Below are 14,150 nucleotides of genomic sequence, written 5' to 3'. Positions count from 1 at the left end.
TCTATGGGAAGTACCGGCACAAGATCCAGGAGCTGCGGAGGTGCGCGGGGGAGGGGAGAGCGGCCCTGCGGGAGGGAGGGACAGGGGCAACGGGGGCTCCTTTTGGGGAAGAAAGGATGGTGGGCGAGCTCTTTTTTTTTTTAAGACGGAGGTTATTCTATTTTAGCTTTATGCCCTCATGAGAAAATCTATAGAATCATAGAATTTAGGGATGGGAATGGACCTTACAGATCATCTAGTCCCAACCCCCTGCCCTGGGCAGGGACGTCTCCCCACCAGACCAGGTTGCTCAAGGCTTTATCCAGCCTGGCTTTGAACACCACCAGGGTTGGGGCATCTACTCCCTCCCTGGGCTATCTACTCCAGTGTCAACATTGGTCAGTTTAGGCCAATTGCTGCCCTGACATTCACATGTAGTTGGTACCAGCGTGGTAAAGGTTGTCTGCCAACGTGTTTGGCTTTATAAGAGATAGTTTGACTAACAAGAAAATAAAATTTTAAGTTAAGTTAATACCACGGTAAACATTTTAAGAGGTCAAATGATGATAATCACCCAGCACTGCTTTCCACCTTTGAAAACCATTGGAGCAGGTGAAGGACATTCCAACTTCTAGTCTTCTGTTGTACTGTAAAGGGCATTTGAACAGAAAATAAGTAGGCAGAATCTGATCTTGTTTCAGGTGTAAGTCCATCCGCTGGCACAGCCAAAATAGAGCAGCCCATAGCAGAATCATGGTTTTGAATTAACCTGATAAAGGTAGATCACTGTAGCAACAAAAATAAATGAAGCAAAAGACTTCATAGAATCAATCACAGTACCACAGAATGGTTTGAGTTGGAAGGGACCTTAGTGATCACCTAGTTCCACCCCCCTCCCATTGACAGGGATACCTCCCACAAGTCCAGGTTGCTCAGAGCCCCATCCAACTTGGCCTTGTTGGAATCTCGTGCCAAAAACTGAAATCCAGAGCCTTGGGTCATAGGAGATTCAGCAAATATCTAGTGCAACATCTTTAAGTTTCTTAACACTGAATTGATTGTTTCTGTTTATTGTCATAATTGAAAAATTAAAATTACCTAAAGCAAATGAAAATCTTTTACAGTTACATAAATTTACCTCCAGTTATGCTCCTGTGAGGAGCAGGGAGTTGGACTTGGATGACCCTTATGGGTCCCTTCCAACTCGAGATGTTCTGTGATTCTGTTACACTGTTAATAGTCTTTTCCAATTCAGATCCAGTCCAGATGTGTTTGAATCCCGTATGGAAAAAAGAAGTGAAGTGAAAAAGCAGCCTGTGGGATATTCCAGTCAAGGAGAGTTTGTCAGATGCATGGAGGAAAAGGCAAGGCCAATTTCCTTTGTAAATCACATACATTAAAGCTGTAATGTTACTTATATGGGATGGGCATAATGCTACAAACTTGCAGTGTTCCTGTTAGTAGGAGCCCAGAATTTCACTCTCTGTTGGCTAAAAGTATTGTTCTGTTTTCCTGTGTATTATTTTGCTGTTTTTCAGACTGTAAATTCCCTGCTTGAGGCCTTGCCTATGATTCTATGATTACCATTTTTAAATGAGTGCAAGAAAACTGTTCAGTAATATCAGATCCAAAATGCACAATAGTTTGCTTTTAACTTAACCTTTCTGGCCTTGAAATTCATAATTCACATTTAAGTTACTCATCTTACTTCACCTAATCAATCACTTATTGTATTAAAAATACACTGCAACAATCTTCAAGTATCTCAACCTGAGCTCCCACTCACTTATGTGTGGCAGGGAAGGCAAATAAATGGTGTCAAAGCATTAGCTATAAAACTAAAGAAGAATGTTTTCTTGTAGGCAGAAAGCTTGGGCATAAAGACATCAAAGGGAGGATTCACAAAGGATAAGGTAAGGAAAATGAACCGAAGTGTTAGGAGGGGACATTGTGGCAAATCAAGGATGTAGAGTAACTTGTGTTGCTGCCATTGGTGCTTCGGCCAAGAGCTCTTTGACATAAAACTGATGTTCCTTATGGTACATTTGAGTGTAAGATTTTAATTCACTGTTGGGATCGTGAAACTCCTGGTGCTCTGGGTTTTTATTACCCTGTGACATCCTGGAAGTTCCTGCCAGTTGGAGGATCTGTACTGAACAGTAAATGGAAAGGGTTAAACTGCCTTTACAGCATGGAAATACATTTCCAAAGATCAGCCAACCCAGGAACAAGAGAGTGGTTTTATTCTCTTTCACGTTCTCATAGTTTGGTAAACTCTCTGTGCAAACCTGCTGAAGAGCATGTGTTCAAGGGCTGCAGGTGAAAGGCTGCAGCTCCTCTTGCAGCTTCAGTGATCTGCACAACTGAATTAGTGTGTGCTGTGTCCTGAAAGAATCTCTGCAACTCTGCCTCAGTGTGTGAATCTACTTCTCAGCGTGTTGCTGCTGATGTTTTACTAGCTTAGTTGGCAATGAAAAGGATTAAGTCACACTGTAAATTGAATTAAGTTCCTCTAGCTTCATTTTGTTCTCTGTATTTGCATCTATTCATTCTAGATTCTTACATGAATCAGGGAACTGCCCTCATGCCAAATTCTTTATGCTTTCTCTTGCAGACACTTGATTCAATTCTTAATGTTGAGATGGTGAAAGAAAAGTCAGCAGAGGAAATAAAACAGGTGATGGATTTAAATGGAATAAAGTTTGCTTCACATCTGTGGTTGATAGTAATCTACATGTAAGGATGGAAATTTTACTTAGACTGAAAAATAAAACACAGCTATGGCTGTGTATTTATAAGAAGCCCATTCACATGCATATCCATAGTAGAAGATAAAGTTTTCTCCATCTAGGTAAGTTCTCCTAGGATGTGCCCACTTGATAAATAATACATCTGGACTGGACTTGAAACCTGTCTCTACTGTCATTCTTATTGTTGCCATTTACTGTGTAGCAGTTGAACTGACATTAGCAAGCTCCTGTCAGGTTTAAGGCCAGGTGAAGGGAAATTCTAGTAGTAGCTCATAGGATTATTGTACATCTGTTTTGCAGGAATAAAACCAAAGCTTTTGCCACCTTGTACCTTTGTTTGCATTATCTGTCACTCAGGAGCCTGTGTACTCATACTAGAGTTGGTTGGGGTAAGAGGAGGGAGTGGGTCTGCTTGATTGTTTGAAGAACAGTGTGATTCAAGTTATTCTCCCTAGTACCTGCTTGGCTTTGGAGTGTAGTCCACTTTATCTAGTTAAAGTCACATCTGTTCCACATTTCTGATGTGGCTTGGGTTGGATCTGGTATTTTATTTTCTCTGTTTCTCTTTCATTGATTAAACATTTTGCTGACAATTCTCATTAGTTATGTAGGACTGGGGCAAAACAACTGAAAAAGTCCTAAACTCTGGACTTTTACCTGTGCTTATCCATTTATTAAGAACTATGAGTTTTTATGAGGGCATTTTCATCCTGCTGTGGTGAAGAAAAAGACTATCAACACAGAGGAGCATTATGCAAAGACTTGCCTTCTGTTGAAAATGTTTTTTATATTCCTTTTTAACAAAAAACCCCCAACAAAAACCCACCCCTCAAACCCTCTAGAAATCATGAGTGTGATTGTTGAGAAAAATATACAAAGCACTTCTGACGGCTGATAAATCCTGAGCCACCTCTGAGCCCACTGCTGGTTTCTGTTACCTAGTTGAAATTTGTCATTTGGTGCCAATGGTCTGGAACCTGAGGAGAAGTGTATTGCATTAGCAGCAAAGTCAGTCAGGCCTGATTGAAAAATGACTTCTCAAGGTGCTTAAAAAGGTTAGGTGACAATTAAAGCATTTATTATTACTGCTAGATGCTGGATTTTCACTGTGACTCATCTTTGTTTCCTACAGATTTGGAATCAGTATTTTTCTGCAAAAGATACAGTTTATGCTGTTATTCCTGTAAGTAGTTCCCCTGTAGTTATGCACTTGAAAAGTCACCATGCAAAGCTTTCCTTTGCAACTCTGATTCTGTTGTTTTTAAAAGCAATTATTGCAGGAAAATGAGGTTTCAAGAACAAACTTTCTGGGTTGAGTGATCTTATTTCTTTCCAAAAATGTGTATCCCTTTTTTTTCTGAGAGGAGTCTCAATAAATCAAGTACCTTTTCTGCACACCTGGCTTGAAGTTCCAGGCTAATATTATTATGAGTATCCAATGGTCTTTGCAGGGCCCTGATGTCTGTTAAGGTAGCATTTGTGCTTTCAGAGTTATTTATTTTTTCTCAGAGTTGCTCCTTTCTTTCCCCTCTGCCCTGCAGTGTACACAGCTAACTCGAGGTTAATGTGGCACTACTGGAGCACTTGGCTAGTAACTTGCACGTGGCCAATCACTTACGACTTTCATACCTTTACAGTTATTGGCAGCACTGTCTTTTGTTGAGATTCCTTTATGTTTCCTCTGATAAGATCATATTTCTTATTCCTGATAACTTTCCCAGATGTTAATTGTTCTTAGTCTGTGTTAGGCTGAAGGAGGTTGGTTTGTTGGTTTTTTTTTGCTTTGTGGGTTTCTTTTTATTTTTTGCTTCAGAGTCATTCTGTGATCACGATCTCTTAAATCTGTCTTTTCACAGCTGTGCACAAACTCTGTGTTCCTTGAGTTCTTGAAACCTCATTTAGATCTGAGGTCTGATTTGCAATTGTATTTGGCCCTTTAAGCTGCAACTGAAGTCAGTGGGAGATTGTATTCTAAGTGTATGACATGCTGTGTGCTCTGAAAATGGCAGTGTGGGATTGGAAGTCAAGCAGCTTCATGTTTTAGTTTTCCCAACATGTGGATGTTGGGAAAATAGTTTGAATTGCACATTTACTGTAGCAGAGGGCCAAAGCCAGGGACTCCAATTAAGATGATGTAGGTCTTTCATTAGTGGGGCTGGCACTGTTCTTTGGTGCACTGTTTGAAGAGGAGTCTTGGAAGCTTTTTAAGACTTCAATGCAAACCAGATTCCAGGCACATTTAGGAAGCAGTTCATGGTGTCATCAGGTGGAAGAAAAACCTTTGCCTTTTGCCAGAGTCTTTATGTTGGCTGGAAGAAGGGCCTTGCATAATTCTCCAGTGCTCAAAAGCACACACAGAGGAATTTCTTGTTGATGAATGGCATATGTTTTCTTTCCTGAACACCTTAGAGTAGATATTAATATATGGTGCTGGGAAGAGAAGAGCAGGCAAAAGATCTGGGAGAACACAGAGAACATGTGAATGAGATTGCCAGGTTTCATCAGGGCTGACCAAATATGGCTGTGCTTTTAATATAAACCTAAGCAATAAGTATGTTATTTGAGTAAGTATCTAGGCTGCATTTTTGTACTGAAGAACAGATGACTATGATGTAAAAACCACAGTTTGGAGCCAAGGATATGTGCTCTTGCTCAGCTGTTGACACTATGTGATGCAGTGGAGCAATTACTGAAAGAGGATGTAATGTAAGCCTGAGGGATGGGGCCCCCACCTCCAGGGAATAAAGCTTTGGATCCAAGGAATTGGATGCTGCTGCACCTTGGAGACAGCATTGTTAAAATGGGATACTGATGACATTTAGGTAACTAAGAACTAAACACAGTTTTCCATGCACTCATTGTTAGCTGTTCCCACAGTGGGACCTTCTCCATATGGAAGTTGCACCCTGTATAGGTTAATGAGGTGATTGTGAACAACTCTGCATCCACATTTGTGTTATGAAAACTGAAATTCTCTTTCTCCTTCCCAAAGGCAGAGAAGTTTGATTTAATGTGGAAGAGATCCCAGAAATGTCCATCGGTACGTGTGGCAGAGACTTGCTGTGTGTGCTTGTATAGCTGTAATGTTCCTGCTCTCTAAAGCCTAATACATAAACTTTTGACCCTCCTGTATTCATGCTCATTGTATCAGCCCAACTGGTAAAATCCAGGTATCCAAATACTTGTCTTAGTGTTCAGATAAAGTAATGGCTGTTCATATGTATTAAACAGTTTGATCTAGATAGAAGAGATGTAGGGTTGAGAAAATGGGAGCATGTAATCTCCCAGGGAATGGAGACTTTACTGGGTTGATGGATTAGTCCTATATATTTCACTTGCCAAGAGCAAGATCAAATATATGTGGCTTCCCAAGCTACTTGGAGATTGGAAAGTTATTTATAGCCTTAAGTGTGTTTCTGTAGAGTGCATTGGCATTTAGTCAGGTATCCTGCATGTTTTTCTGCTCCTGTGTTTTCCTTTCTGTTGTGTGGAAAAATGAGAGAGCCTGTAGCCTGTGGAGCCAAATAGACTGTAAAACTCTAGAGAGGAGATGCTTGCTGCTTGTTCTGGAACAGCTGGTGAAATTACAGGATTGAATACTCTGAATGCTCCTCACCTTCTGTTTGACTATTTCTGCTGTTAATTTTCTAGGTGAGAAGAAAAAGTCAGAGTCTGAATATTCTCCACTGTCCTTTCCTTTCCTTTGTCTGTCACATAAAATACTGCTAAAAATATGTGTCAACACATTTGCTAATGAAATAATGCTGATAAGATAATTCTGGTTTATTGTCTGCTTTGAAGTCTTGTTCTTGCTGTCCTGTCACTTCTTGTGGGGTGAATAAACCCTTTTTTCTGTTGTGGTTCTCTCACTAAAGCATTTGTGCTGCAGACATCATTTTGTTCTGTGAAAGGGAAAATTGGTTTGGTTTTTTTTAATCATTTCTCTGCAGTTTCTATATGCTCTGCCAAGAAAAGAAGGCTATGAGTTCTTTGTGGGGCAGTGGTCAGGAACAGAATTGCACTTCACTTCCCTAATAAACGTTCAGGTGAGTGTTTGAAATAAAAAGTCCAAAGCTGGCTTAGGGTCCAGAAAAAGATAATATCAGCATATTACAATATGTGATATTTGCTAAACAGTGTAATGAACGGACTGTCTAGATTAACTTGAAAAACATTATCAGGGAAAACTGCCATTAATTAGGGGTTAATTAGTAAAGTAATTAAGACCAAATTAATTATGGGTGACTTAGTAAATGTACGGGTATTAAATGTCTAAAGGAGAATGAGGTAGAAGTCAAATAGTCTCAAAACAGAAGTAAGAGCCAAACTTTTTAGAGCTGTTTGTGCAAGTGACTTACAATAGTAGTAGATGCAGTAAGATGAAATAACTTTCTGGAAATTGTGTTGTCTTTTAAATGCAAAATGGTTCTTAGTGAAGAAGAAACCCGGCCTAACTCTGCAAATCCCTTGTTTTCTGTAAATACCAGAAATAATGAACTTTTAATTAGAACTGACCCTTAAGCCCTGAAAAGTGACTGCCTCTGTGGCAGTTAATACTCAAAGTTTTGTAACCAAGCACCCAAACCTGCCATAGAGCTGAAGTTCTTTATGGGGTATTGAAAGGTTTCTTTCTCTCCTTCAGACCCAAGGTGAAAATGCTGCTAGCCAGTTGGTCTTGTACCATTATCCTGAGCTGCAGAAGGAGAAAGGAATAGTACTAATGACAGCAGAAATGGATTCCAAGTTCTTGGTAAGAGAAATCTGCTCATTGGCTTCCTTCATTCAATACTGCAACTCCTCCCACGGTTTTGAATTAAAACCAAGTTATGGTGAAGTCTTTGAAAGACCCTGCCAAAGACTGATTTTACTAGATTTCTTTAACCTAATCTGCTAGGGAAATCTAAAAGGGAATCATCAGTCTTTGTCTGTCTGGTGATTTCAGCTCATGTATACATTTTTTCCCTTTTTAAAAATTTGGGTATTCTAGCTTTTTGTTGTAAAAAAAGAGATGCTTCTGTTTTCCTTAGTAACAGAAGTGAATTTGAATCAAAGCATTTGCTACCTGCCAGCTAGTTAAAAGAGTGTTTTGACGCTTGATACTGTTTGTCAGAGCAGGAGACCTCAACAGCTGTGCATTTGGTTTCTGCATGCCTGTGCTTTTTGCTCTGTGTGTGTGTGGACACACTCTTATTTGCATATCTGCACTAGTACAGTGCAGACTGATGGCACTGGGGATGTAGTGATGGAACAGATAACTGAAGCATCCCACCTCTAACTGACCTCCTTACACCCCTTCTCAAGCAAGGAGCGGAGTCATTGGTAACACATTTGCCCTGTTCTATCTCGGAGTAAATAATCAATCTTTACAAGTAGGTCAGCCATAAGAAGGGAAAGATGAGGACTTGGTGCAGGGATCACAAAAGACGTGTTTGACCTCTGAAGCGTATGCTCAGCAGGGGAGTAGCTAAAACACACAGTGCTGAAGTGTGTAAGTAGGTCAGGAACAAGAGAGAGGTGATTTGTTAGGAGATTTGCTGCACTAAGGTGACTTGGAATTGTGTCACTCAGTGAGCAGAACTGTGGCCTTTCAGCTGCTGAAGAGTATTTTTCAGTGGGACACTCTAATCCAGCAGCTCCTGATGGTAACAGGTTCTTTGTTTTAACTCACAGGTGGTCCATGAAGCTCAGTGCTTGGCGAACCAGGTACAGCTTTTCTACGCCACAGATCGTTCCGAGACCTATGGATTAGTGGAGACCTTCAACCACAGACCTAATGAATTTAAATACATGTCAGTTATAGCAGAGCTTGAGCAAAGTGGACTTGGAAGAGAACTGAGACCTGGTCAGGCTTCTGATAAATCATAGAGCCTGACCTGCAGGTGAAGTGAGCCAGCAGCAGGCAGGGGGTTCCTAGATGGGGTGGTCCTGTCTCTTGTGTTTTATGAATTGGGTTTGGCTACAGAAAGGCTCTGGACACATCCCGGGAGTGTGATAGTCAAGCCTGTCTGGCACTGATGCAAGATGACGACTTGGGCCATTTGAACAATTGTAACTAAGTGCCAAAATGGAGCCCAGTACTTCAGTGTGACTTCGTCAGAGAGAACCATTTTCCCTGTCCTGTAACTTCCTGCTGCATGCTGGATTGTTGAAATCTGGAATAAAGTGACAGAAGGGGAGCCACCTAATGGACTATATTGACATCAGGAAAGAGATGACAACCAGTGTTTGTTCTCAATAAATGCATTTTAAATGCCTTCCACCATTATAATTGCACGGTCCAGTGCTTTTTAATCTGTGTGGAATTCATGCAGGCTTGTCCATCCAGAAGAAATAATAGGAGCAATGGTCTAAAACAGATGCCTCTTTGTTACTTTGTGAGGTTTCTTACACAGATGTATACTGTGGCTTGAGTTTTTCTCAGGATTAAAAACCGGTGTGACTAGATTTGTTCTGGGAATTTTTGCTTCTTAATTGATTTATTAATTTTATCCTGTTGCTGTGTTTCTGCCTTTGAGATGTTATTCTTGAGCAGTAGGATATTATAAGCATGGCTTTATTTTTTTTGTATGTTTTTAATAGTGTAGAGGAATTATTGCCTGTTTTACAGAATTCATTTTTTATCAGACTGACATCCGGTCAACCAACTCCACAAATGGTATTTGAAGGGACAGAAAATAGCTCTTCTTCCCAGTTCAGGAAAGGCAGTAGTCATAATAAAAGCAAGATGGACTGGTGTAGTGACAGAGAGAGCCACCAACCAGAGAGAGCTAAGTGAAAACTCATGACCAAAATGTGTTGGCATGAATATGCAGAGCTGCTTTAACACAGCAGTGTTGGTAAGAGCCTGGCTGTACAGACTGCAGCAGCTTTGGGGTTTTAAACCTGCCTTCGACAAAAGAATCCCAAAACATTCATGCATTGAGCTTCTCTTGTTTCCATTCCCAGCAGAGGCAGTCAGCATGTCTCTGGACAAGGGCACATTGCAGCAGTGTGACATGCAGCCTGTGCGTGGGTTACCAGCATGCCACCACTGCACAGGGAGACAAGTAAACACAGGCCAGCCTGGAGCTTCCCAGGAGCAGTGCTGAAATACTTCTCATGTCTACATCAAACCCCTGGCACTAACTTGCCCTCAGCACTAATTATCTATTATGTCTGGGACACACTGTGTCCTGGCAGCCTGCTGGAGCTGGCGGGCATTCCCTCCTTTGCCAAAGAAATGGAGGCAAGAGGAGTACACAGCTTGTCACTCTGTTAGAGGAAGACAAATTTTTTGGCAGGGCAGGTATCAGATTTTCTGTTACCCTTAACCACAACCTGATACAGAGTTGTGGTTAGTAATAAAGGTTTCTTACACCATCTGTTTGCTAGTGTAGTTGTAGGACCCTGTTGCTATAAAACTCACTGTCACTCCATACTTCCATTCTTTGGACTACATGACTTTTAATAGGTACCTTCCAACCCAAACCATTCTCTGATTCTATGACATGAACACAGTTCAACTAAGCACTAAAGGTAGGCAGTATGGTTTTATTCTTGGGAGTCTATTTTAGCACGGATTCATATATGTTGGGTGTGAACTCCTGTCCATCCAGGGAATTCAAAGATGTTTTCAGAAGAGGCAAGTCTTCCCTTGGGGCTCTACTGCAAGGAGACAGTCTTGCTCCCTGGTGCTCTTTTTGTTTCTGATCATTGAGTCTGTGAGTGTGCACATAGCAGGGGAATAATCAATGAGAGGAAGTGTGGATAGGGCTGTGATAATCTGAACAGCAAATCACCTTTATTAAAGAGCACTTCTACTTCTGGTTTATAGCGTCCATGCTCCATTTATCATTTTTCCTTCACTGAACTAAGGTCTGTTTTGATTAATTATTCACTCCTTGCTTTGGAGAAGTCAAAGTTGCTGTATTAGTTTTTAATGTAGCTATAATGTAACATTCCTTGGTGAGCAATGAGCAACAGGAGTGAAATCTGTCTCTTTCTAAGCATAAAGGACCAAAGTCTCTAGTATAAGGCTGTAGCAGTCACTACCTGTAATTTTGAGAGGTGTGTTTTTCAAGCCATCGTGTGATTATTCACTTGGGATCTGTGTTGAACCTAGGGGCTGGTGAAAATAACAGGCTTGGCATGGGGAGAGAGGGTAACTGAGACTTGGGGAGAGAAGGCATCTGCGGGACTCATGTGCTGAACAGCCACTAGAGGGAAGGTTTGTCTCCTTATTCTGAGCTCCGGGCACACACACAGCTTGCCTGAGCCTGTCTGCTCGGCTTTGTGAACTCTGGGTGAGTTTTACGCTGAAAAACATTTACATGCCCAGGCTGTTCCTGGGCATCTGGTCAATAACGTGGTGGGCTGCACTGAGTTAGACCAACAGCTCTGCTAGCCTGATGTCCTAGATCCTACCTGAGCTGCCTTGGGGAGAGCATCCTCCAATAGTTTTCCAGGTCACTTTGCTTATTTCCAGTCATTTGTGGGCCAGGATCTTCCCAAGCTGAATGTGCCTGGTTTTAGTTAGCCCTCAAGTAAGCATGTTCATGGAGGAGGAGATCAAGTCTCCTGGTGGCCCCGTGTAAACTTCAGCCTGTGCAGCATCCTGCAGCAAGGACTTCACGGATGAACCAAGTGCTGTTGGACCTACCTCAGTGCTGGCTGTGGTCTGCCTCCAGCTGGAGGAGAGCCCAGGGCTGGGATGTGGCAGGAATTCCTGCTAGGAGAGGTGGAGCAAATTTTGCAGCCAGAGGCTCTTTGTTTTCAGTATCTCAAACCCCTGGCTTGCCCACTCACCCCTGCATCCTGCAGCAAGGACTTCACGGATGAACCAAGTGCTGTTGGACCTACCTCAGTGCTGGCTGTGGTCTGCCTCCAGCTGGAGGAGAGCCCAGGGCTGGGATGTGGCAGGAATTCCTGCTAGGAGAGGTGGAGCAAATTTTGCAGCCAGAGGCTCTTTGTTTTCAGTATCTCAAACCCCTGGCTTGCCCACTCACCCCTGTCCGAGATGTACCGTCAGCAGGATGAGCCTGTCCTGCTCCCAAGGGAGACACCCTGGCCTGCGGAAGGGGCAGTCACAGCAATCAAGGAAGTGCAGATTGAAGGATGATGTTCTCACCCTCACTTAAAACGCTGACTCCAGTGCTTTTCATGTGTGCTTGGCTTTTTCCCTGTGCCTTAGAAAATGGCAAGACTCCAGTGCTGTCTGATCCACAGCTGAATAAGTTCTCACTCCCTGTCTTTGGATTTGTGCAGGACATGATGGAGCAGAGAGGGGGAACTGACTGCTCCTGACACTGCATAACCGAGGCAAACTTTTCTGGGCACATCCTTTGCCTCTCTGGGAATAACCAGAGAAAACCCATTGCTCCCTTACCTGTCTCTTGTGGTCTGCACAGGCATGTAGAGTCTTTAAACCCTGCGTGGGAACAAGCATGTCCCTGGCTGCCCGTGGGGTGCTGTGCTGGCAGGGTGCTGTGCTGATGAGGTGTGTGCCATGCAGGGCATCGCGTGGCCAGGGAGAGCCTGTCCCAGTGCTGCAGCTGGTGGGGGCTTGTAGGAGGCTCACTGCACCCACCCTCACCCCCCAGTGCAGCCATGTCCTGCCAAGCCATGCAAAGCTGTATCACTGCCTTGGGCCTCTTCCCGTGGCTGCCCGTGAGGTCCAATGGAGCCGTCCAGCACTCCGGGCTTGCTTCCGTCCCTGCTTCCTTCCCCCTGATAAATACAGCCATGCACCTGCTTTCAAGAGCAGGACCAGCCTCCCCCTCTTCCTTCCTCTAGGACAAATGCCCTCTTCACAGTAATACATCCCTCCTGCCCCAAACCTGCCCCTTGGACCTTTTCCTCTCTCCCAAGTGACTCCCACCTCTCTCCCTGCAGCTGGGACCTCAGGTGGCTCTGGGACCATAGGCTCTCTGCTCTGCAAGGTTTCCAAAACCTCAAGCGAGGGGGCAATTCCCTGACCAGGAGGTGCTGCTCACCCCCATGAACTTGTGGGGCTGCAGCTGATGTAACTTCAGCCCTCGTGCTGTTCTCCTGGCCCCTCTCCTTTGGCTCCAGACTGCTGAGGGTGGGAGGACCCCATCTCGCCTCTAAGTATTTTGGCTCCATCTCTCCTGGATGTAAATTCTGGCCATGAGTTGTCTTTGGGATCTTTGCTATTCAGCCAAGCCCCCTAACTTTTGGATTTCTGCCCATTTTTGCTGGGATTTCTGTTGAAAGTTTCTTTCTGGCTTGGCATTTGCTGTTGGGAGTTGCATCTACTCTGCAGACCTCCACCACCCGCTCATGGGATAAAATATCCTCCTGAGGATATTTTGCGGTTTCCTGCATCCCTTGGGGAGGAGCATGGACACTGGTGCCCACCGGGTCCCTGGGATGGAGGACAGCAGCATTGCTCAGCCCTTGTTGGGACTTGGGATATCTGTGATGTGCAAGCAGGGGCCATCCAGCATTAGGGATGACAAAAGACTTTACTTGAACCTGCTGGAGCCAGTAATGGGGCTGGTTTGCCAGTGGCCAGGAAAAGTCTGCTGGACTACTTGAGCCAGATCCGGATTTTAGGACTGTGACTTTGACCTGGGACTATCTGCAGTGACTGCGAGAGATTCACCCGTGAGCAGGGCAAGGTTGATGTGGAAAAGGCTCATCCCTCAGGTCCTGGGGTGGATCCACACAAACAGTCAAGCTTTTGGATTATGGCTGTTGTACTGAATTAGCTGATGGTTGGTGGTGGGAAGAAGCTGTACAGAGGAATTTGACAGCCCATGATTCTCTCCTGCCCAGGAGCCAAGCATGCTTCACCCCAAGGTTTTACCCTTTCTGAAGAAAAATGCTGCAGGTGTGAGACACCTCAGCCATCTTATGTTGTAGTGGGTGCCAAGCACGGGTGAATCCTGCGTGTCCTTGGTGTGTCCTTCTCCTGTCACCTGGTTCATGACCGGCCCTTCAGCCATGTCCCACAGGGATAGGCATGAAAGTGAGAGGCTGCTGGGGTATACAAGCTCTGATTCCCTTTGGCTTCAGCCAAAAGTGATCCACTAGTGGCTGCTGCCTGATGCTGTGGGACCTTCAATGTCGTCTTTGAATGATGCTGCAGGTGCCAAACAGTTTCTATTGCACCTGCACCAAAGCAACTGCACAGAGAGAGGGAGAAAAGGAGAGCAAATGCCTTGTGGCTGTCTGCTCTGGGAGACTGTTGGATAACTTTATTTTTAAAGACTGATCTGAACACTGCCTCAAGAGCAAACCCTGGCATTACCTGCAGCTAGGAGCCCCATTATAGGGGAAGGAGTCTGGATTCTGCAGAGATGCATCCTGCTGGATGTGCAGTCTACATGGGGTCAGGAGGTAAATCCACAACCACAGCAGTAGGGGAAGCCAGGCAGGATTCAGGGTGGCAAACCCTCATCCTAAACCCTCCTGCTTCAT

At 43.9% G+C, this 14,150-nt stretch overlaps 1 protein-coding gene across 1 annotated transcript; it reads left to right on the top strand.

The window, feature by feature from the left end:
• Positions 1–6: 6 nt before the first annotated feature.
• ATPAF1 (ATP synthase mitochondrial F1 complex assembly factor 1) lies at positions 7–8,905 on the top strand. The gene is made up of 9 exons (XM_009076283.1): positions 7–40; positions 1,235–1,343; positions 1,842–1,892; positions 2,594–2,656; positions 3,862–3,912; positions 5,722–5,769; positions 6,680–6,775; positions 7,372–7,479; positions 8,400–8,905. The coding sequence occupies exons 2-9, from the start codon at positions 1,263–1,265 to the stop codon at positions 8,592–8,594; spliced, it is 693 nt and encodes a 230-aa protein (XP_009074531.1). The 5' UTR covers positions 7–40; positions 1,235–1,262; the 3' UTR covers positions 8,595–8,905.
• The last annotated feature ends 5,245 nt before the right edge of the window (positions 8,906–14,150 follow it).

Source organism: Acanthisitta chloris, unplaced genomic scaffold (genome assembly GCF_000695815.1).
Source record: "Acanthisitta chloris isolate BGI_N310 unplaced genomic scaffold, ASM69581v1 scaffold9630, whole genome shotgun sequence".
NCBI lineage: Eukaryota > Metazoa > Chordata > Aves > Passeriformes > Acanthisittidae > Acanthisitta > Acanthisitta chloris.
The sequence above is the reverse complement of the archived record's forward strand: the minus strand, read 5'-3'. Positions and strand labels throughout refer to the sequence as shown.

Coding starts and splice junctions, on each gene's coding strand:
- ATPAF1 (XM_009076283.1), top strand. CDS start 1,263: ATGGAAAAAAGAAGTGAAGTGAAAAAGCAGCCTGTGGGATATTCCAGT. Junction 1,344..1,841: donor TCAGATGCATGGAGGAAAAG/GCAAGGCCAATT, acceptor GTTTTCTTGTAG/GCAGAAAGCTTGGGCATAAA. Junction 7,480..8,399: donor AAATGGATTCCAAGTTCTTG/GTAAGAGAAATC, acceptor TTTAACTCACAG/GTGGTCCATGAAGCTCAGTG.